At 41.5% G+C, this 23,050-nt stretch overlaps 1 protein-coding gene across 2 annotated transcripts in view; it reads left to right on the forward strand.

Annotated features, from left to right (window-relative positions):
• RMDN2 (regulator of microtubule dynamics 2) overlaps positions 1–21,760 on the forward strand; it is a 63,373-nt gene extending 41,613 nt beyond the window's left edge. For both annotated transcript variants that reach the window (XM_028516331.2, XM_036027875.1), the window contains exons 6-11: positions 3,982–4,057; positions 4,928–5,005; positions 8,400–8,498; positions 14,222–14,275; positions 14,362–14,442; positions 21,391–21,760. In XM_028516331.2, coding sequence (XP_028372132.1) covers positions 3,982–4,057; positions 4,928–5,005; positions 8,400–8,498; positions 14,222–14,275; positions 14,362–14,442; positions 21,391–21,444 — 442 coding nt within the window. In that variant the 3' untranslated portion in view covers positions 21,445–21,760. The remainder of the gene's footprint in view (positions 1–3,981; positions 4,058–4,927; positions 5,006–8,399; positions 8,499–14,221; positions 14,276–14,361; positions 14,443–21,390) is intronic.
• The last annotated feature ends 1,290 nt before the right edge of the window (positions 21,761–23,050 follow it).

A 23,050-nucleotide genomic window follows, 5' to 3' on the forward strand; every position in this document is an offset into this window, starting at 1 on the left:
TAACGTGTTTGCCAGCCGGCCCACCGTTTACAGGGTTATGTGATGGTTTACGAGCCTTCCTTCTGAAATAAAAGATGCAGTCTTTAGGGATAATTATTGTAAAAGATGAACATCAAGGGAATAGTTGAAAAACAGCATTATTTTAAAGGCTTGTTTTTCATCTTCATGTAACTTTAAGGCTACATGAGCTTTCTGTTCTGGAATCAAGAGACTAAAACCACCAATGAATTTGCAGTTTGTTAGCCAAAGTGGCCTGACCTTAATTATAAATAATGTCTTACATATTTTGTGCTCTACTGTGCACAAATTATGTCCATATGCCTCATAGCATGTGATTCGCAGGACAGCTTCTTTTCATTTTATAGATAGGGTAAGCAAGGCAACGTGTGTGTGTGTGCGCGCACACATGTGTGCATGTGTGTGATATGTAGATTAGTAACCAGTGTTCACGCAATAAGTGGAAAAACAAGGCAAACCTTATATTCTTAAATACTCAGGGTTCTCTTACATTGTTCTTCCTCTGCTTTCTCACAGTATAGATGGCATTCATGCTTGGTCAGAAGTGCTGCAGGGAAGCTAATGGAGTTGTTATAGTAGTTATTGAAACAAGAATGTTTGTGGATTATTAAATATATTCCACATCAATGCCACTAAAGAATTTTTGTCAAAATGCGTGTGGTTAGAACGACCTCTAGATGGAGGTAATAGACCATATTGTGAACTAACTTCCTTCAGAGTTCCCATCAGCATAAGAGTTTAGGAAATGAAACTTTAAATTACCATTTTAAAGATGAATACTAGAAAAAAACACAGCACACACCCAGAGACACAGGTAGAAAAGGAGTGATGATCCTTCCGGGACAAGAGTGCAGGTGAACTTTGCATTTATGGTATGTAGGGAGATAAATAACTGCTTTAGACTTTAAAGAAGCAGGCTTCAAAGGGATTCTGGAAAACAGGACTCTAGTGACAGGTTGTATAAGGGAAAACTGTACCTATTTCATATGACGATATTCATAAGTCACGGTGTTTTTCTTTCTCGGAGTAACTCGGAGAAAAGGTGGTGAGAACACTGTCAAAGCCTAGAACGGCATGTATCAACCTCATTTTCAGAAACAGAAGATTGATTCCACCGCTGTACGTCAGTGAACGTAGAACCTTTCCCTCTGATTCCAGTGTTGATGGTCAGGTTGTTCTGTGACTCTGTGGATAAGGACATTCAAGTAGATGCAGCATAGACTTTTCTAAAGATGTGACATGATCTTTTTTTAAATTTATTTCTTTGCTAGAAGGCATTAAGGCAGGTCCACTCCTTAAACCCTTGTGAACGAGATGTAGAAATGCGGGCAAGCTTCTGGGCTATCCATGCTGACAGGAAGGTTGGGGCCTCAGTTATTCGACAGAATAACTACTGACAACATGATTGTCGGTCTGGGGATGGTTCTAGAGTTCCAGGTCCTTGTCTTAGTCATTTTGTCCATGGGTGAAGATATGGAAGGTGTGCTTATAAAAGTTTCAAGATAACACAAATTAAAATGAACAGGGAGTATGATGGATGACAGTAGTAACCCCAAAGATTTTCTACTATGCGGATAAAACTACTATGGGACATTTACACAATGGAATACTACTTGGCCATAAAAAAAGAAAATTTTACCCTCTGAGACAGTATGGATGGACCTGGAGACCATTATGCTAAGTGAAATAAGCTGGTCAGAGAAGGACAAAAACCATACAGTTTTATTCATATGTGGAATCTAATGAATAAACTGAACCAACAAGCAAAATGGAGACAGGCTCAGAGAGCAGGATGACAGCTCAGGGGGTGGGGAGGTTGGGGGATGGAAGGGTCAAGCGAAAAGGAGAAAGGACTCGTGGGCATGAACAACAGTGTGGTGATTGCAGGGGGGAGGAAGGTAGAAGGGAGATAAGTGGTATTGAAAAAATACAATAAAAATGAATTTTAAAAAAGATGCTGAACAAGGTGTTAATAGGGGTAAATATGGGGGGAGGGATGGAGAAACAATGTCAAAGTTTAAGGACATTAGATAAAAACAGATAGAAATTTGAATAAAGTAGAGATTAGTTAATAATTTATTAATGTTGATTCATTGTAAAAATGATGTATCAATATTGTATGTCAATATTGGTGCAGTTGTGATAAATGCACTATAGTAAATTAAGATGTAAAAAATAGAGAAAACCAGACATGGATATATGGGAACTCTGTACTATCTTTGCAACTCTCTTGTAAATCACAAGCTATTTTAAAATAAAAGTTTATTTTTTGAAAGTAGCCTAAGGTATTAAGTCCAAATACATTATGATACCCATGGCAAAAGCTGGGAGTTTGGAGATGCAGTCCTGTGGGATTTTGCTCCATGTTCTGGAACTCTTTGAGAGCAATGACAGAACAGAGTGACAGAGAGCATGTCAAAAAACATGAGGAGGCTGGAGGTGACAATAGCAGTTGTCATGAGTGAGCTCGAGAGTCTTTTTCCTGGAATCTTTCCTTAAATTCTCTGGTGGCTGCAGAGATGTAGGTGAAGTGCCGTCTGATTTTACAATTTGCAAGTAGTAGTATCTCCTCATCTGGTTAAGTTCTCCCATCACTTTTAGTAGGTTGGTTTGGCCATCACTCTTGCTTCTGCTGTCACAGGTTCCATTGATTGTGTAGAAACTGAAAATTCAAGAGATCGAAAAGTCATCATTGAAAAGCAGCCATTTCATTGGTTGTGCATAAGTTATGTGAATTATGTGATCTTTTGCATCCAGAAATGGTCTTACCATTCCAAAAGGAGAAAATTGTTTGCTTCATATTTATACTCAAAAGTTATGCTTACCCACAGAAACAACAAAGATAAATACCACTTAGAGTCACCTTTTTCAGTTCAGTTATGACAATGCAAGTAAAAGTGAACACCTACTTTTGAAATACTTAAGTAAATGAATATTTTGCCTCAGACAGAAACACTCTAAAATAAATACTCCAAAGACTTTTGAACAGACAGAAACACTCTGAATGTGAAAAGTAATATATCCCCAATTTTTAGAGTAAGCAAATTACTGAACAAATATCACACCCAATTTATAATCAATAAATAATCATTGATTGATTATAAATTATTTATAATTTATGTAAACTTTGTATTCCCAATGGAAAAAAGTAAATAATCCATGGACTTCTCTATTCTAATAATACAGGTTTCCATGGAAGGATTGAAGGACACGGGGAATTTCTTGGAAAAGCATATTCTCAAATTATCTTTGACTCTATTTAGTTTTTAGTCATGATATTTATTTTTGTTTTGAAATGACATTAAAGGAGGCCATGAATATTTTATTTTTATTGAAGAAGCAAGGATTTCTTGGTACAATATATATATATTTTAAAGATTTTATTTATTTATTTTTAGAGAGAGGGGAAGAGAGAGAGAAAGAGAGGGAGGGAAACATCAATGTGTGGTTGCCTCTCATGCCCACCTACTGGGGACTTGGCCCACAACCCAGGCATGTGCCTTGACTGGGAATCGAAGGGGTGACCCCTTGCTTCGCAGTCTGGTGCTCAGTCCACTGAGCCACACCAGCCAGGGCTGATACAATATATTTTTCAACTTAATACTTATATGATTAGATTTTTTCTGAGATCCTCTCTGTGACTTTATTGTTGGTGATGGTGATAGTAGTAGCCTGCATTTTTTGAAACTCACTGTATACCAGGCCGTATTCTAAGCAATCATGTGTTTTAGGTATTTACCCTCACAGCATATATACAAGATAGATGGTGTTAGCATCCCCAGTTATAGATGAGGAAGCTGGCCTCACGTTAATGTCAAATATTTATTATTTTGGGGGCCTTTGCATCTACATGAATATTTTTGTTAAATATTAAAGAATGCTTCGGAGACATTTTTTAACTGTTATGTTCGGTGGTATTTGATTAAAAGTTCACACAATATCCATTGTTTGTACCTCTTTCAGGTATGCGGTTTTGTGTGGCTATGTATCTGAGTTTGAGGGTTTACAAAACAAAATCAACTATGGACATCAATTCAAGGTATTTCTTGATATTACAAATGATGTAATGTAGCCATATGTTCCATTAATAGGTCTAAATCAAATTATTCAACAAATTAATCTCTAGGAATTTATCTTTTTTATTTACATGAAATGGCATTCTTCAAATAGTACTATGCCAAAAGGAATCAAACTCTTGGGGCAATTAAAGATTATTATCATTCTAGATTCTGAAAAAAGTCATCTGGTAGATGAGTATAATATTTTCAAGGATAGAAGATTAGCCTATTGGTCATGAGCTCACCAATACTGTAAACATGACCAGGACTAATTAGTTAACATTTTCTACATACTGACTCACAAGAGGAGTAGAATCCAATCTAGGGCTTATATTTACCATGACAGATGAATGAAATAAGTAATGCAATACATATCATTTATATTATGCCTGCAGTTGTAATAGCTCAATAAAGAACCCCCCCAGGGCCAATAATTACAGTGACAGAGTCGTTTCCCACCTCCCTGTAACTATTTGACAGCATCGGTGGGGTAGATCCCTCTGCCACCTAGTTCTGCTATTTTTTCCTCCATCACACCCTAATTGTGTGATATTTGTGTGTCATGGGCAGACAATAATGCAACTGAGTGTTTTCTGTTTCTATAGTGACATCTTGGCTTTAAATTACCCATAGCCTTATCAAATCATAGTCACAGTTCCAATTCTTGTTCTGAGCAATCATTTTTCATAACGAATTAACTGGTAATAATGAACCGTATTAATTGTCAGTGATGGGGACTGAGGAGGAGGATGGACAACACTGTAAAGCTCCTTTGAGTTTACTGGGTGCGGTTCCATTCAACACTTCCTCAAAATCTTGGGAGATGATACTTCTTTGGGGTTTTCTTTCAGGAACATCTAGATAAAGCAATCGAATTATTACCTGAAGAACCTTTTTTGTATTACCTCAAGGGGAGATACTGTTACGCTGTAAGTTGATTTCTTTTATCTATAAATCTTACTTGAATACATTCTGATTGCATGATATATTTTCAGTGACTTACTTATTATTCTTTTATTGTTTTACCTAGCACCTACTATATGGAAATAGAGTAAAAAGACATATTTTATGAGTTTATATATTTATATTTTATAACATATATTTTGTTACATATAATGTAAGATTTTACGTAAGTATGTGTGTTTTCTCCTTTTACTGCCTTTCCATTTCCCCATGGAGCAGTCGCACTGTCTCTCGCCCTTTGTGCTCTCTCAGGGGGGCGTCTGCCACCAGTGTACAGGTGGCCTGTCCTGGTGCACTGCTCTGTGTTCTGTGCAAGGACATTTCTCATTCAGAGTTGACTGAGTATAAATTATGGGCTCACTGGCCAGAAGATAAATAAAACACTGTCCTTGTCATCAAGAAACTTAATTTAGAAAGGGACATGAGATATATAGAAATAATGGTGGCTGGTAAGTCTAAGACCAAGTGTCTTGAATGACATTAGTTTATGGAAAATTAACAGAATATGAAAATATGTCTTAAGAGATGCATGAAAAAAATTACAATGAAGAGAAATACTATTTGTGGACGAGAAAATTGGGGTAAGCGAAAAAGGAAACTTTTAGAATGGGGCTTGAAGAGAATTGAAGATGAAGTGGGAAACTTGCTTTTATTGAACCCCTGCTACGTATCAGATGTGCATTTCATGGTTCACACTCCTTATCTCAAATTCTTCTTCTAACAGCTCTAATGATTATAACTATCTCAAACAATCTCTTATAAGCAGTTTTTATTATGCCACTTTTAAGAATCTAAGTCTTCCTGAAGGTCGGAGACCCCACTAAGCTTTGAAAACCATTGACCCAGTCTCACTCCATGTATATTATTACATGTATATTATTTGTTTAGGCTTCAAAACCCAAGAAGGAAATTTTAATGCAAAGTGGAACCAGATCTTCATGCTGTAGACAAATGGCAGAAGCTGATGTTAGTCCTCCCTGGAGGAATGTAGCTTCACTTTATGAAACTCTCGCAGAGTGGCCCAGCACTATCAAGAACCATAGAATACACAAGAAATAAGCCATCAGGAAAGATGATCAACAAAAACAACAACAAACAGAATAGATCTAAAAGGACTTTAGATTTTGGAAACATAGAACACAGGACATTAAATAGCTACCTATCTGTGTGTGTGTGTGTGTTTTAATAAGAGGAACTGGGCAGGGGCAGGGGGAATGGATGGGGAGCGTAAGACTATAAACATTACCAGGTACAGTTGAAAAAGATGAAACAATTTTTTATATAAAGAAGTATATTATTTGGTGTTAAAAGAAAACTCAATAGAAAATTGTAGCAGTAGATAGGTACCCTTAGAGAGGGAATTAGCAAACTTTAAAATAAATCTGAAAAAGCTACCTGGGATGCAGCACAGAGGAACAAAGGGATGGGAAACGTGGAGGAGAGAGAAAAACGCCTGGAAGGCAAGGACACTGCGCAGTGGTCAGCTTTCACCCACCTCTTTGGGTAATGAATGGAACAAGAAGACAAAAAAGTGTCTTAAGTTTGTAAACATTGGAGCCTCGCATTTAATAACTTTGATCTAAGACACATGTATGAAAATATGTACCTAACTAGTGAAGGATACACATTTTCAAGCATACATAGAATGTTTATGAAATTGACCATGTACGAGGTCATGAAGCAAGTCTTAATAAATTTTAAAGAATCGGTACCATACAATTTTTCTGATCATAATACAGTTAAATTAGAACCTAAAAGACCAAGCAACTTAAGCAAATCTTTTTTTTAAGATTTTATTTATTTATTTTTAGAGAGATGGGAAGGGAGGAAGAGGAGAGAAATGTCAATGGGCAAGAGATACATCATCCAGTTGACCTGGCCCACAACCCAGGCATGTGCCCTGACTGAGAATTGAACCTCTCTGTTCATAGGCCCATGCTCAATCCACTGAGCCACACCAACCAGAGCTAAAAAAAAAAAAATCTTGATATTAGAAATAATGAGAAATAATAATTAAAACCACAAAATGACATGCCATTTTTACCTTCTCACTCATCTGATAAAATTTAAAAATACGGCGTGAGATGTTGCAAGGCTGTGGAGCAACAGGAATTCTTGCACTGCTGTAGGAGCGTACACTGGCACAGCCAGCTTGGAAACAGTGGGGTGGTATCTTCTAAATTTGACCACTTGCCTACCACATGACCCGCACTGGTGCCTACCCTAGAGAACCTCTTGCAAATGTGCTTCAGAAGGCATAGGAAAGAATGCCTCTTGCAGCCTTGTTCCTAAGAGCAAACAAAGAGAAACGACCCAAATGTCCATTGACAAAAGAGTGGAGGAAAATTTGTTGATGTATGTTTAAATGATGGAGTATTTCACAGTTCCGTAAGTGACTGAACTTCAGTTATACTGAGCCAGGATAAGATCTCAAAACTGTAATATTTAAGTGAAAAAGTTGTGCAGCTTAAACCATCAATAATATAATATTGTATGTCAACTGTAATCGAAATATAAAAAATTATTTTAAAAATAAGTAAAAAAACCTCAGCAAAGGAAATAACACATTTTCATAAAGTTGGTGTTTTTTTTTAAAGCAAAAAATAAATGTAGCCATCCGTAACACTGTGTGCAAAAGCAAAGGAACAGTGTTTTTGAATCGAGGTCAGTGGCTGCCCAGGAACCTAGAAGGTGGAATTGGGAAGGAAGGCGCTTGACGGGGTCGGGAAGAGCATCAGGGCCCTTTTAAGTATTCATTTCTGAATCTTTTATGATAAACATCTAATATTCATATTCGGGGAAAATGAAAAACATTTTAAAGAAAACAAAAAAGAACTTTCCTCCTGGATTGTAAGTAGGTACACTGGGCCCTCACTCCACACTCCCTCTCGGTTGAGAATCCTTGTTCTGTTTAAATTTCTGAAGAGCCGCCCTCTGGGGCAGGCTGGCAGCTGGAGCGGGCAGGAAGAGAGGGAAGGCGGGGCCTGCAGCTCGTACACTCGCGCCAAGAGGTATTTGCAGTCACCTGAGAATCGCCAGTCAGATGAACAGGCAAGGTCAGCATTATTCCTCACCCCCACCCCCTTTCCGTCACTGAACACATATCTTCTTAGGAGTACTTCACGTTGGTTTTGTAACCAATGCATTCAGAGTTTGTAGTTTGTTAGCATTATAAAAAAGGAAGGTAAAATATTCATACCATAAGGCTGGTATCTCTCTTATACATTATTTATGGGTATGTCGTTACATGTTTTATATGCTTATGTGGACATAGATACATACACAAACCTGTAACTGGGGAGAGATTATTCATTCAAAAGATGCCAACTTTCTAAAAGTGATGTTGCTCTGTATTTGCAGGTCTCAAGGCTGACCTGGATTGAGAAAAAAATGGCTGCTACTCTATTTGGAAAAATACCGTCCTCAACTACACAAGAAGCTTTACAAAATTTCCTTAAGGTATATGTTGTCTCTCCATTTTTTGAGTGTCAAACCAGCTACTGTCTGCACCTGTCCTTCCTACCATTGCCAAGGAAATTTTTCTCTCCTCCACGTGTAGATCTCTAATGGTGTGAATCCTGGTTCTGTTTTGAGCCTCTCATAATGTGAGTTATGTTTTAAATCTAAAGTACTTCTTACAACAACTAGGTATGCCCTGGGTTTCAGGTACAACAGGCCTTACTACCAAATCCAAGAGCGACTCTCTGGGCCATGTGAATTTGTTTAAAAGAATTTGTGCTCTGACTATGAGACTTGGTCCCAGATACTCCTGATTAGCCTAATATACGAACAGTTTAATCTTAAAGAACTAAAAGATGCTAAAAGGAAGAGTTATTTTAAAAGCCATTCCATAAGTTGCAGGCAGTTCTATGGAACATTTTGGGGGCGTTAGAACAAATCAGTATTTTCATTTGTGTCTTAAAATGTATGATTGCTGTGCTAACAAAACTCTGAGCAGAAATGTGTGTGTGCACACATGTAAGTGTGCAGTATACCCACCCATATAACCAGCTTCCCGTTGTGTTAATCCCTTCACCTTTGTCTGGAACCAATTACAGAATTTTATAGATACTAAGGTATTTTTCCCCCACCTACAATTTCAGATTTGTAACAATATAGACAGAATCATACTTTGACCTGTATTGTCCAACTTCTTGTACATGCTGATTGTTTTTTGTGGTATTTTAAGGATCGATTCTGTAGAACTGAGAGGAAATTTGGAGGTCACATAGTCTCAAGTGAGAAACAGGTTTCATGGCACTTTCCACCTCTGAACGGTGGCTGGTGGCTGACTAGAATGTGTGGGGAAAAGTAAGTCTTCTGACACCCTGGCCAGGTGGTTCGGTTGGTTGGAGCATCATCCCGTACACCAAAAGCATGCAGGGTTGATTCCAGGTCAGGGCACATACCTAGGTTGTGGGTTTGATCCTGGTTGGTGCGCATATGGAGGCAACTGACCAATGTATCTCCCTCATATGGATGTTTCCCTCTCTCTCTCTTTCTCTCTCTTTCTCAGTCTCTCTCTATTCCCCCCCCCCCCCACACCGTCCTCTCTCTCTAAAATCAATAAACATATCCTCGGGTGAGGGTTAAAAAGAAAAAATTTTTAAAGTGTCCCAAGATTAAACATAAGCCCAGTGGAAAAGAGTGCTGGGAATAAAAGTACTAGGGCCACATGTTTTTTATTTTTCATTTAACGTGATCTTTTTTGTTTCATAAAGAGGGAATCAGGACTAGGAACTTAATTTTTCCCAGCGGCACACCGTGGTAAATCAGAGATAAGAGTGACGTCTAAGGCCGCGTCATCCCCGTTTCTTACCCCTTGGCTCTACCACTGAGAAGGGGTTCTCCCATTTTAAATTTTATAAGATCATGATATGTTTCAGATAAATGATTTACATAAGTTTAGAAAAAGTGTCATTGGAACTTAACTCTTTTTTTCATAGTAGCAAATCTATAATTGTGGTTCAGGTTGTCAGGACACTGTACAAAAGTTCTTAAGGTGCTAATGTACCTTTGATATACAAATGAAATTAAAAGTCGTAAGAGGCCCACTGATGTAGAGGTAAGTATGCAAACTCTGGAACCAGACCACCTGGTTGATTTCCAGTTCCACCACTCACTAGCTGATTAATATCAGGCAAGTAACTTAACCTCTCTGTCTCAATTTAATCAATAACGTGGAGATAATAGTACCTGCCTCAGCTTTGTTGTGAAGATTAAATAACTTAGTACAAGTGAATTGCTTAGTGAGTGCCCAGCACCTCTAAAAAGCTCACAGAATTTATACTTCATTAAAATGTGAACACCTTGGCAGACCATCTTGGGGACCTCACCATGCAGTCATGACTTAGCTTCTGACTGAAAATGCGTTCCATGGTCTGTGTTAAGAGAGTGACGGCCATCAGGACTGCTCCACCCCGTATTTACTGCAGCAGCTGAGGGTGCTGAGGAGCCCAGAGTGCTGAGGGCTAAGGCAGTGGGGGGCTAAGGCACCTGGGAGGTGGAGAGGAGGGGCGGGAAACAGACTCACCTCAGATCCCACACACCTTAGGGGAGTCACCCCCCCGGAGGCCATGTTGTTGGAGCCCAGATGTAGGACTCCTGCCCTCCCTTTACTCTGCCCCTCCAGAGAGCATTCACAGGAGCCACGAGTGTGTCCCCAGAGCCATCCAGTCGGACCTGTAGAGATCAAGAGCACTGGCTTTAGAATCGGCTGGTTTGAGACCCGAGCCTTCCCTGTCTGTACGACCAAGGCATGTTTCTATATTTCTCCTCATCTTACATTCTTCACCCGTACCTACTTTACGTGGTCTCTGTGAAGAGTGCATAAAATAACACATGTGATTTTCTTGGTCCGGGGTCTAACACACTAAGTGCTCTAACCAAAAATGAATGTTAGCTGCTCTTATTTAGCTCTTGTAACAGGTGAAATCTTGTCCTCCACAGCCTCAGAGCACCCAGGGAGGTGGCATCCGACCAAGAGCCGTCTGTGAGCCCCCTGTCGTTTCTAACTATAGCGTCCTTCCCACCTCATCAAACGTTCTGGCACTATTCCCTCAGGCACTGGTTCTCAACTTTGGTTATATATTGGAATCATCTGGAAAACTTTAAAAAACCGTCAGCTCAGGCCATAAAGCAGGCTCATTATTTCAGAATTTCTGATTATATCCAAGTGTAGTTTATACATAATAAAATGCACCATGTAAGTGTGTACAATTCAGTGAAGTTTGATAACTTTATACTCATGTAACTACCACTCTGAAAATACAGAATATTTTCATGTCCTGAGAGACTTATCCCTGCCCTTTTACTGACATGGGAACTGTGACAGCATCCACTGACCTGCTTTCTGTTGCTGTAGGTTACTTTCACCTGTTCTGAAAGTCTATATCAGTGGAATTGTAGCAGTTGTACTTTTGTGTGTACCTGGCTTCTTTGGCTCACCATAATCTGGCTTCTTTAATCTCAGCATGTTGAGATTTATTTATTTTATTGGGAGTATCTGTAGTTCCTTTCTGTTTTGGGCAATATTCCATTATATGGATATACCACAATTTCTTATATATATGTATCTATTAATGGGTGTTTACACTATTTTTTTTAATATTTTATTTATTTCTTTTTAGAGAGGGAAGGGAGAGCGGGGGAGAAAGAGAGAGAGACATCAATGTGCAGTTGCTGGGGGCCATGGCCTGCAACCCAGGCATGTGCCCTGACTGGGAATCGAACCTGCAATGCCTGGTTCGCAGCCCGTGCTCAATCCACTGAGCTACGCCAGCCAGGGCTACATTATTTCTCATTTGGGGCTGTTATGAATAAAGCTCCTGTGAACATGAGGATGTGTGTGGTAGATGACAGGTGACGAGGTTGGGGGATAGGCCACCCTGATCTGCCCACTGTTTGCAGTGATCCCCAGATCTCCCTTAGTGGTTTCACCAGCTTCAGAGCTTTCTTCTGCATGCTGATATGATGGGGGGCTGCTGCTCAAGGTTATGAGATGTTTTAAAGCAAAACTAATTTATTCAGCGATGTTTATTAAGGACATACCTGGAACAAACAGAGTGTCAAATGTAGGGAACTCAGAAATGACCGACACAGCTCCCGCCTCCAGGGAATCAGACAGCCAAGACCAAGCAAACAACCACACTAGCCTTCGCCAGGTGTTACACTGCAGAGTATCCTAAGAGCCTAGCTGGAAACTGCCCTTTAATTAGAACATTCTACTAAGTTGTTTGGTGTTCAGAGAAGGCCTGTGTTCCTTTGGGCCTTTTTTTTTTAACCATGAGAAAACAAAAAGAGATGTTCTGATTTAAAATCACTCTGGTAAATTAAACAGAGTGTGAAGGTATATATACAGAATTAAAATGCCAACATTAAATAAACATAATCACACATGTATACAAGCATACAGGAATAAGTATGTTTACTCATCATTATTAGTAAGAAGCTGCTTGTTTACATATTTTGGGACAAGTTATCCAGATAGAATTTGGACACAGCTCGGTACAGTTACTGAACATGGAAGAACTTACAGTTGAACCAAGCTCGGTTTGTTCAATTGTTCAATAGGTTTCTCTGATTAGAATAGCTCAAGAAATGCACTTAGCAAACTCAGAGAGCTGAAATGGAAACAGTTGGACAAGACAGGAGGAGCAGGAGCACCAGAATCCGTCAGCGCTGTGGACGGCTCTGCAGGACGTTCAGAGTTCTGGCTAGGACTGAACTGCAGCGTCCTCCAGTCTGTCAGCAGCCTTGCAGGTTCGAGGCCAGATCCACAGTTTATCTGCTGTGTCTTAAAGAGTTACACCCAGTCTGGCTCCCAAGAGATTTTGTCCTTCCCCTTTCAAGACCCCTCCTTTTCAGATTCTGCAGAGAGTAGCTGTGCTTTACCAGAGACAGACTTGCTTAAGCTGTCCGAGTGCTCCTCAGCACCGGGGTCTTGGGTTCCCCCCCCAATGATATCCATCTTTAAAACAATGTAGCTTTGACTCAGAATTCAACTTCTAGGAGTCTCTCCTACAGACATAATCACACATGTACGCAAGCATGTAGGAGTAAGTATGTTCACTCATCCTTATTAGTACGTGAGCAATAAGCCTAAATAAATGTCTAAGAGAATGCTTAATTTAATTATGTATCGTATAAAATACAGCTCTTAGAAACAATGGAGTAGATCTGTGTATGCTAACTTGAAAATGTGTAATATGCTGTGGAAAAGTGTTTTGGACCAATATGTAGAAAATGATCCCATTTTATTATTTTTAAACCAATTATCTTTTGGGGGGAGTTCTATTCTTGGTAAAGGTGTGGTAGGATACATGTCAAACGGTAGTGATTACCACTTGGGGAATGAGATTGAAATTCAGAATAAAATTAGAACAGAGACACTTCTAGTTTTTAATATTGGAACTGTCTGGAATGTTTGCATTTTGTAAAACAGACATTTTTTGTAAATTTTAAAAAGTATTCCTCTTCTCTTGGGCTCTGCATCCCTCTGGGGTGGACACCGGGGCCGGGTTGGGAGCTTACATGCGTAGGCCCTCATAACCGCAAAAGCCGGCTCAGGCAAGACTGTGTTAGGGTCTATGAAGAGCTCTCTGACTGCTGTAGCATGCACCCAAAAGAATTCTTACTTACCGGAGATAAAGAGAAGGAACTGGTACATAGGGATTAGCAGATGAGGCGTAAAGTACCCTCATAACTCCCACTGCTTCAACTCAGCAAGCAGGTCTCCTGCTTGGGCTGGTTGTGTCAAGGATCTGCCTTTTCTTTAGCAGTACCGGAGGTGGTGGACTTCAGATGTTATTCAACTCATATGGAAGATGTTGAGATTAAAGAAATTAAATGTGAACGTGGTGGGAGATGCCGCCGTGGGGGAGCAGTCACGCCACCCTCGCTTCCTGAATGAGTTGTGACACCTACAGGACCTGTCTGGGCATGGTGGGGGGAGGCAGAAGCTTTATGACCAGAATCATAATTTCATTTTATTGGTCAAACTAAAAAGCTGTATTTGCATCCAAAGGATACTTTGATAAAAAGGACTCAGATGTGACACAAGCAACCTAAATTCTTAGGTCAATTTGGTTAGTATTTGATTTACTGAAACATGTCCTCTTCACTGGGTATTGTTGTTTTAATATCACCCTGTTTTTCTGTGTTCCGTTTTCCCTTAAAATCAGGTTGAAGATCTGTGCCCTGGTTTTTCTAAGATCAATTACATGTTCCTTGCCAAGGTAATGAAGACGGCTGTTTTAAGATAACTTTGAATCTATTACCTAAAATGAGATTACCTTTAACGTTGTTTATGTCCCATTTCTAGTGTTCTATGGACCTTAAGCAAACAGAGGATGCTGTGAAGTTCTGTGATCTGGCGATGCTGCTTCCCTCTGTTACCAGAGAGGTAAGTAAGCCCAGGCGGTGCCGATGGGGCCGCTGTTCCCCCAGCACTACTCCAGCGTCACGTGTGAACAGTGCCTTACACACACCTGGGGCGCTGTCCCATACCAAAGCATCTTGACTTGGATCTCACGTGTACTGTGAAGTTCTAAAGATTGCTGTTGGTCACACTTCGCCAGGAGACCACTTGGATCTTTCAGAGGCTCACACACGATGTGCTAGACGTTAAAACATCCTGATGCCCGTGAGGCGTTAGACAGCAGGTCACGGGACGAGCCCCACTAGGAAGGAGGAGGGACAGCAAGCAAGCTCAACAGGCCTGCCTTAGAACCAGAGGAGTGTCCATGGAGTTGCCGCCATCAGTCCCCAGCTCACAGCGGGGTGTTGCTATCCGAGACCACACAGAAGACTGAAAATGTGTATTTATGTTTTCTTGGTCCTGGAACACCTACCATTGGTGAAGAGGAAACTATTGCATGGATCCTTCCCTTTGGTTCACTAACTCAGAATTCTGGATGTGCTCTGAGTGTTAGGAATTTCACAGCGTTAACAGTTCAGTCCACGTTCTCATGAGGCATTCGCTTGTATGGTGGGAACAAGAGGAAATACATCAGTCGCTAAACATCATCATCCTCTGAATCACGGTTGAAAAGAAATGCCTCGAAATAAGCGCTCCTCTTCCTCTCTGCTGGAGTGATGCAGGCTTAGGCATTTGCTGGGATCTGGGGCATAAACGTACAAGGCATGCCTGTTGCCCTCCGGGCGCTTACAGCCTGGAAGAGAACACACAGCATATGTTCAAATAACTAAGCTCAGGGTGGAAAGCACGAGTGCCTGGGGAGATACAAATAACTGGTTATGGGAATATTAAAAAGGGAGAAATTACGGTTACCTGAAGACATCAGGTGGCATCAGAGATGGAAAGATGTCATGCGAAGGTGTGGGCAGAAGCACATTGTCTGTCGTGGACAAAGGCCCAGAGGTGGACAAGCAAAGATTTGTTGACGGAGTGTTGGGGGCAGCCGTGGGAAATCAGGCTGAAAGAGGGAAGAGAAGCGAGGCCTGCCGGGAACTGCAGGGTTCAGGGATGCCTGTGGTTTCGAACACGGCTAATCGGGCTCCACTGGGCTCTTCATCTCCCGCTGCAGGTCTGGGACTGCTTATACATTTGGGATTTCACACAGGGCTGATCGTCCTTCTAACTGGGATCCCTTAGTTGGTTCCGTTGGTTAATAGTGAAAAACAGCAGTCTCAGCAGCAACGCTCCTTCTCCAGAAGACAAGCTGTGTGATTTGTTGAGCAAACACAGATTTTTGTCCTGTTGGTTGGTTGCTCCATGTTGGCAATGGGACCCTACTATCTTCTGAATGTTGTCGGTTTGGATTGCATGCAGTCATTTAAAACTGAGTGTCCGCATTCTTGCTGAAATGTGAGATTAGAATACAGTATGATAATGAGGTACGATACCTCGTTTGACATGCAAATGTTTATGTGTGAAATGTAGGGCTTTCACAAGGTGAGGTACTGACTAGCCTCAGGTTTTGATTCTTGGTACCTAAGTCTCTTCTCTCCCCTTTCCTCCTCCCTGCCCTCCAAACCTACCTCCATGGCTTCAAATGCTTTCCACCTGCCAGGGGCCCTCAAATTTCTGTCTGTAGACCTCTCTTCTGAGCTCTAGGCCTGGTTCTCTAGTATCTTACTTGGCATCTCCACGTGAATGCCTTGCAGACATCTCCAGCTTCTCTCGTCATCAGGCCTTTGCATCTGCTCTTCCTCCATCTTCTCCTTTCAGTAAATGGCTCCCCCATCTACTCAACTGGGAAAGTTGGGAATCATCCTTGACACCTCCTTCCTTCTCAGCCACTCAGCCTAGACCTCTACCCCGTCACCACACTCTTGGAATTCCTCTTTTAAAACATGCCTTGGGCCATCCGACTGCCGCCACCCCACGCGGCGCACCACGCGGGTCCTCCCATGGGTCTCCTCACAGCTTGTGCCTCCTGCCCCGTCATTCTTGGTTTTCCACAGCAGCCAAAGCAACAGATTAAACTGAAACTTCAACATATCACATTCCTGCTTTAAAATCTTTTGCTTTTAGGATGAAGTTCAAAAATTTTAACAAGCCCTTCAAGGGTCTGATCTAGCTCCTCCCGATCTCTGGAATTTCTGATGTCCTCTGTGATGTCCCCTCCTCTGCACGTGTTCTTCCCTCAGGATGTGCTGTTCCCTCCTCCTGAAACACTCCCACCCGCCTGGGCTGCTCCCTACACCAGCTCCGCTCCTCCTCCTCCTGCAGGCTTTGCCGTAAGCACGCTTTCCTCAGGAGAGACTGCTCTGACACTCCCAGGCAAGCAAGCACCTTGTACTTTTCCTCCACATAGCACAGTTGTGATTATGTAGTTATTTGTGTGAGTGTGTAGTAACCAGGTGCGTTTCATTCACCACTCTATATCAAGGCCCAGTTCAGTGCCTGGGACATAATTAGGACTCAGTAAGTACTGGTGGGAAGGATGGAAAGACTAATACCATACAAATATAATAGTGCTAATAGCAATAATAAGCAGGACTAGTAATAAGGGTGACTAAGAAAGCTGGACACTGTGGAAATATTATGTTATACACAAAATAGCGTTAACAGATATTTCTCACATTACTTTTTACTCCCCAGTGATGTTTCCATTTGTATTCCTAGTAGTTCTTTTTTGTCCCCCAAGTAGTAAATGTACTGCCAGGAGTATCTCAGTTCCTTAAAATTAAAAAATAGGATGAGGGGAGTTATCCATAGTACCCCTATATCTATAAAGTTTTTGCAGATTGATCCGTACCCCACTAGTGATTTGGCTGACCAGTCTATTCACTTCCAAAGCGTCCAGCAGTGCCACTGACTAAAACGAAGGAAACACAGCCACTTAGTGTTCTCTCCCTCGTGAGCTTGCAGAACATGTTTGCTTCTCTCCTGTGGCACTTGCAACTCTTCCTGGCATTGTGGTTATTTGTGACCTTGGCCTCTGTCCCTGTCATGGTACACAATCCGCTGCACCACCTGTTGGGGGTGTCAGCCCTTGGGCACTAGCGGGAGACACATGTATGGGAGCAGCCTCCATTCTCAGGACTTGAAACTGCAGTATTCTGTCATTCGTGTGGAGTTTTCCCGACCCTGGGAAGGTAAGCTCCCGGGTCCCGGAAAACATTCCTTTTCTTAAATTAAAAGGGATTCCTGTGTCAAGGCAACGTGAGAATGATTGCCGAATGACACTGTGATTACACCAGCAGGCCGAACATTGTTTGCCGGGAGGAAGCATTTGAGTTATTGACTTGGAGTACTCTGAGGAAGCTCAGATACACAAAGCATGGTGTGACACACACACATACACACTTACAGTGAGGGACGTGCTAACGTGGTAAAGAAAAAACTATTTAAAACTTGTAGTATTTTGAAGTGATGCTAACTGCTTTTCTAAGATGAACTCTTAGAGGACAGACAGTAAAGACAATGTCCCGGAAGGAAGCACGGGAAGAAGTGGACTCTGGGAATGCTACAAGGAAAGAATGCTTGTTCACATGAGCAAGTGATACAGTTGTCTTCGCAGTTGTGTGTTGTTTAAAGTCATGGACTACGTTTCCTACCTTTTAAGTGGACTGAGAATCTTCCTTGTCATTAGGAACTCCTTAGTGATGAAATCCTAGTCCTGCTTTCAGCTTGTCTAAATTATATATCACAAATACAGGGATATCCCTTCTGCTGGCGGCTTGGGATACAATGAGAAAGAAACAAATACTTTCTCATGGGGAAGACAGGCACTGAACACCTAATAGCAATACAGTGCGGGGAGCGTTGTGGAAACGAAAGCACAGACATTTACGGGAGATTACACCTGGGACTGCAGCCTGGGCCCGGGGCTAGGGAGAGCCTTCCTGAGGTTTTGCTGTGTAACCTGAGATTCTAAGGAAATTAGAATTTTAACCCTGGGATTTACATCATTAAGATTTGCTTGGAAGTAGAGGCTTATTAAAAATACAGATTCCTGGCCTTTTGCTGGAGAGAGAGAAGCTCTGCAGAGTGTGGGGGCACCAACCTCAATGTCATGTGAGGCTGGAGAACATCCTAGGGGTATAAGCTCTGAAAATCAGAGGAAACTTCCTAGCTGGTTCAAGGGGGAGAGCTGTGGGGCAACGAAGATTTCCCCAAGGCCAGAGTCCCAGCAGGAAAGTCTTAAAAGCCAAGACCTGACTTCCACGTAGAAGACGTGTAGGAAGGAGCCACCTAGTGTCGTGGTAAGATCCACAAGGGCGAACCTGTTCCTCCGTGTTGGAATTGCCCTGTGAATCGGGTGCGTAAGGCAGGATTTCAGCTTGAGGGCAGGGAACGTGTGCCATCTCAGCGGAAAGTTTTCGATGGTTGGAACCTGGGGAAGAAAGGCATAACCTGAGCTCAAAACTGTAACTGAGTTCTTACAAGAGGACAGCTGCATAAATATTGTCCCTATATAAAGTGCTTGAAACCTGATGAAGACCTCACAGGTCCTCAGATAGCTCTGCAGTTGACACGCTGCACAGGAGAGAAACACACCTGGTGAATGCCACCGCTGTGGCAGACTCTAACTAGAGATGATCACCGAATGATCATCTTCGAGTCGGTGTGTAGAAAATGAATAGATACACGGATATGGGAAACCTTTAGTGGCCTCCCACTTCTTCCTCACTAGCAGAGATTTCGCTCTGGAGAGGAGTTCTTTGAATAGGTTGGAAGTGGGGAGATACTCACTCACAGCTCAACAGTGACCCAGCGCGTGCTCACTCACGCTGCAGAGAACCCTACGGTGAACGAATGTGGGAAAGCCTTCAGCCAGGGAGCTGCCTCTTGTTTGTATCAGGGAGCCCATGCAGGAGGGGAACGCTGCGGAAGTGCCTCCAGTGACAATTCATCCTTCAAGTGGCGTGAGCGCATTCGCCCTGCAGAGAAACCCTACGAATGTCATCTCTGCGGGAAATAGCCGTTAGTGATGCTGTCCCCCCAGCCATCTTGGCACGGGGCCCACTGGAGAGAAACCGTGTGACCGTGATGTATGAGGAAGAACCTCAGCCTCATCTAGAACCACCAGAGGCACCAGGTAGTTCACCCAGGGAGAGCCCTGCAGCCTTCAGCCAAAGCTCGAGCCTGGGTGTGCGCAGAAAACTTGGGGTGAGCCAGGGAGGAAAGCTGCAGGTCCTTACCAGGTGGAGGAAGCCACTTGGGAATAAGGGGTAATTCAAGTTGGAGAAGCAGTTCAGTGAACTAGACATGGGGGCCGTTCACTCACAGAGCGTCACTCCAGGACGTGGGAGGGTTTTCACCACATGAAACTCTCGCCGTGTCATGGCTGAAGGAAAGTCTTCAGTAACGCACATGCCTCAGTCGACCTGAGAGTTCTCATACTTGGCAGTTCCTCGGGCCTCATGTCCCTGTAGAAACGTCTTCATCTTGAGTTTATATAAGAACACTCAGACTGGGAAAAATACTCTATCAGGAACCCTTTAGTACACAATTCAACATATGATTTACACTTTTGCCAAATGACATATTACTGAAAACACTGTAAAGATACAGGATTGTGATACATTCTTAGAAATGTTGAATCAGAATTCATGAAGACATCATAAGCAATGAGATAACCTCTCTCTGGTAAACTAATCCGTGTTGTTGATTAGAAATCTAGTACATTGGTAGTGGTCTTCAATACCATGGAAAAGATCCAGAAACTTGCTAAGTGGAACCTTTCTCCTTTACTGTTTCAGTACTCATCAGTTGACTAGTTTCTATTTTTATGCAACTTGAAGCATATTTACAAAGACTTTGTTTAATCAGGAAACAACATTTAATGTAACTGAAGAAATGCAGAACACGTAATGTGTTCTAATTATTATATTACTTTTGAAATGCATGTCTGGAATGGCAAGGGTATATGGAAACATGGACACATAAGACACGCTTTGTAAGTGACTCAGATATCCGAGGGAATCCTCCTGTGGGTTAGGGTTAGCCTTTGTGTGTCTCCTAGTGTTCCTGTGTTCCAGCATCTAACCACTGATGTAGCAGACAGTTAGGGCTTCTAGGTGCCAGGCACTGAGCTAACCCTAGGGTAACAAAGATAAACACAAATCGTGGCTTTTTATAAGTTCTTTTAACTAATGTAGTAACACCCTAGATTCATTTGTTGCATTTTATCAACAATTTTCAAAAAAATACTGATTTGATAAAAGGTAAATTTCTAACTGATCTAACACTACAATTGAGTCAGTGTATTGATGGTTATGATTAAAGCTATTAAAGAATTTATAGTTTTTTTTTAAAAAATCTAGGTAGCAGCTACTTGAAATACCTGTTTTGTCCATTTTTTCTCATCTGTTTATTTTAAATTTAATACATTCCTTAAGTTCTTTCTGATAGGTGCTCAGTAAATGTTTGATAACTTCAAAAATGCATAAGATACCCTACCACCTGAATTTATTGCCACTCTTTTTAACTTACACACTTAAAAAAAATACATGTAGAATCCTATAAAACATACTATAGGACTAAATCTCAAGTATAAAGCCCCTGATAAAGTCAATAATTGAAATGCATATTTGTCTGCCTGGACCTTACAGTGGAATCTCAGATTTCTTCACATCCAGCTGCTAGGGCCGGGACTTCTCCCACGTCGCACAGCTGAAGAAGAAAACAGTGTTTTCATTGACACACTGTCCTTCCTGTCCCCCACCACTCCGCACCTGGTGGGGGGAAGCCGGGACACAGCTCTCCACGGGGCTTCCATTCTCAGAGACCTGAATCCACCCCCCACCCCGTCCTAAGAGATCCCCTGTTTCTTTGCTCTTTCAAAAAAGTCTTTCCTCAACAAAATCTACTTCAAAGTACCTTGAGTATCAGGATGAATGTGTGAGTTTTCATTGTCTATTTGTGTTTTCTTTCTAGGATAAAGATGCAGAAGATGAGGTGAAAAAAATAAGCTCTACCTTGAAGAGGTAAATAAAAGAACATACTCGTCAATGAATCAGATGTGGGCTACTAAATTTTAAACTCATTAAAGTTGTGATTTTTGTTAGTTATCCTTTTCTCCCTGTATGGGTAACGTGCTCAGATTTGAAGGTGAAACCCCGTTTCTGCAGAGTGCATTCACTAGCAGCCCTACAAAACTAATCATGCTATTTGGAGAAGTCTTTTTCCTATAATGTCAGTACAAAATGTTCTTTAAACGTGTATGCTTTATATTTTTCCTGTCGATAAACTACCATACTCTTCAGAGTATTTCTTTAAATAAAATACTTAAATCAATCCAATAAAATGAACTCAAGTGAGTGTTTTATTGTTGTTTCGGTGGAAACTTTTTTTTAAAGATTTTATTTATTTACTTTTAGAGAGGGAAGGGAGGGAGAAAGAGAGAGAGAAAAAACATCAATGTGCAGTTGCTGGGGGTCATGGCCTACAACCCAGGCATGTACTCTGACTGGGAATCGAACCTGCGACACTTTTGGTTCGCAGCCCATGCTCAACCCACTGAGCTACGCCAGCCAGGGCCTCGATGGAAACTTTAAAAACAAAATAATTTTATTAACATGGAGGAAAAATAGAAAAATGTGCAAAGGATATGAACCAGTCATTGGTAAAAGAGGAAAAACAAAGGGGGAAATATATTGTAACTAGTAATCACAGAAACATGAGTAAAATTGAGAAGATACTGTTTTACCTTCAAACTAGCAAGGATGTTTTGTCTTTCAAGGAACCTTCAATGCTGGCAATGATGCTCTGAAGCAGGACTTTCTCATACGCTGCTGGTAGGAGGGTATTTTGACACAAACATTCAGTACAATGTATCCAGAGCCTTAACTGTGTATTTTTAATCGTGTAATTTTATTTCATAGAAATAATCCTAAAGAGAGAAAGTAGATTTATCCACAAATGTTCATAACAGCATTATTGATTACAGCAAAACACTGTCCCATAATAAGAAAACAGTTAACCATTTTAAAATATAATAATAGTATTATTATTTTATCCTCATCCAAGCACATATTTTCATTGCTTTTAGAAGAGAGGAAGGGACAGAGAGAGAGAGAGAGAAACATCGATTGGTAGCCTTCTCTTACATGCTCTGACCGGGGATTGAACCTGCAACCTGGGTGTGTGTCCTGACTGGGAATTGAACTCGTGGCTCATCAGCCTAGGGGATGATACTCCAACCAAATGAGCCACACTGGCCAGGCCAGTAGATACTATTTTGACATTAAAAGTAACTACGAAAGTGATGTAGCGCATGCTTGGATACTGTTTTGTCTTGTCCTCGCAGGTAGGATGCTCTGTGCATTCGCCTGGGTCACTCCCCCAGCTTCATTCTTTGTCAGACTAGGTTTGTTTGCATTTCCATATGAATTTCAGAATCGGGTTTTAAAAAAAAAATTTCTACTGAAAAAATTCACTTGGAGACTAATTGGGATTGTGTCGATCAATTTGTCTCCTCCATTCAAAGAGATCGTGGGACTCCTCCTGCAAGGACCCCTCTCTGCCCGGGGCCTGGAAACTCGCTCAGCGCAGTAATCTGGGACATCGGTGGGGCTCACTGTGTTTGTGACCCATC

The sequence above is a fragment of the Phyllostomus discolor genome, chromosome 6 (assembly GCF_004126475.2).
Source record: "Phyllostomus discolor isolate MPI-MPIP mPhyDis1 chromosome 6, mPhyDis1.pri.v3, whole genome shotgun sequence".
Classification (NCBI taxonomy): Eukaryota; Metazoa; Chordata; class Mammalia; order Chiroptera; family Phyllostomidae; genus Phyllostomus; species Phyllostomus discolor.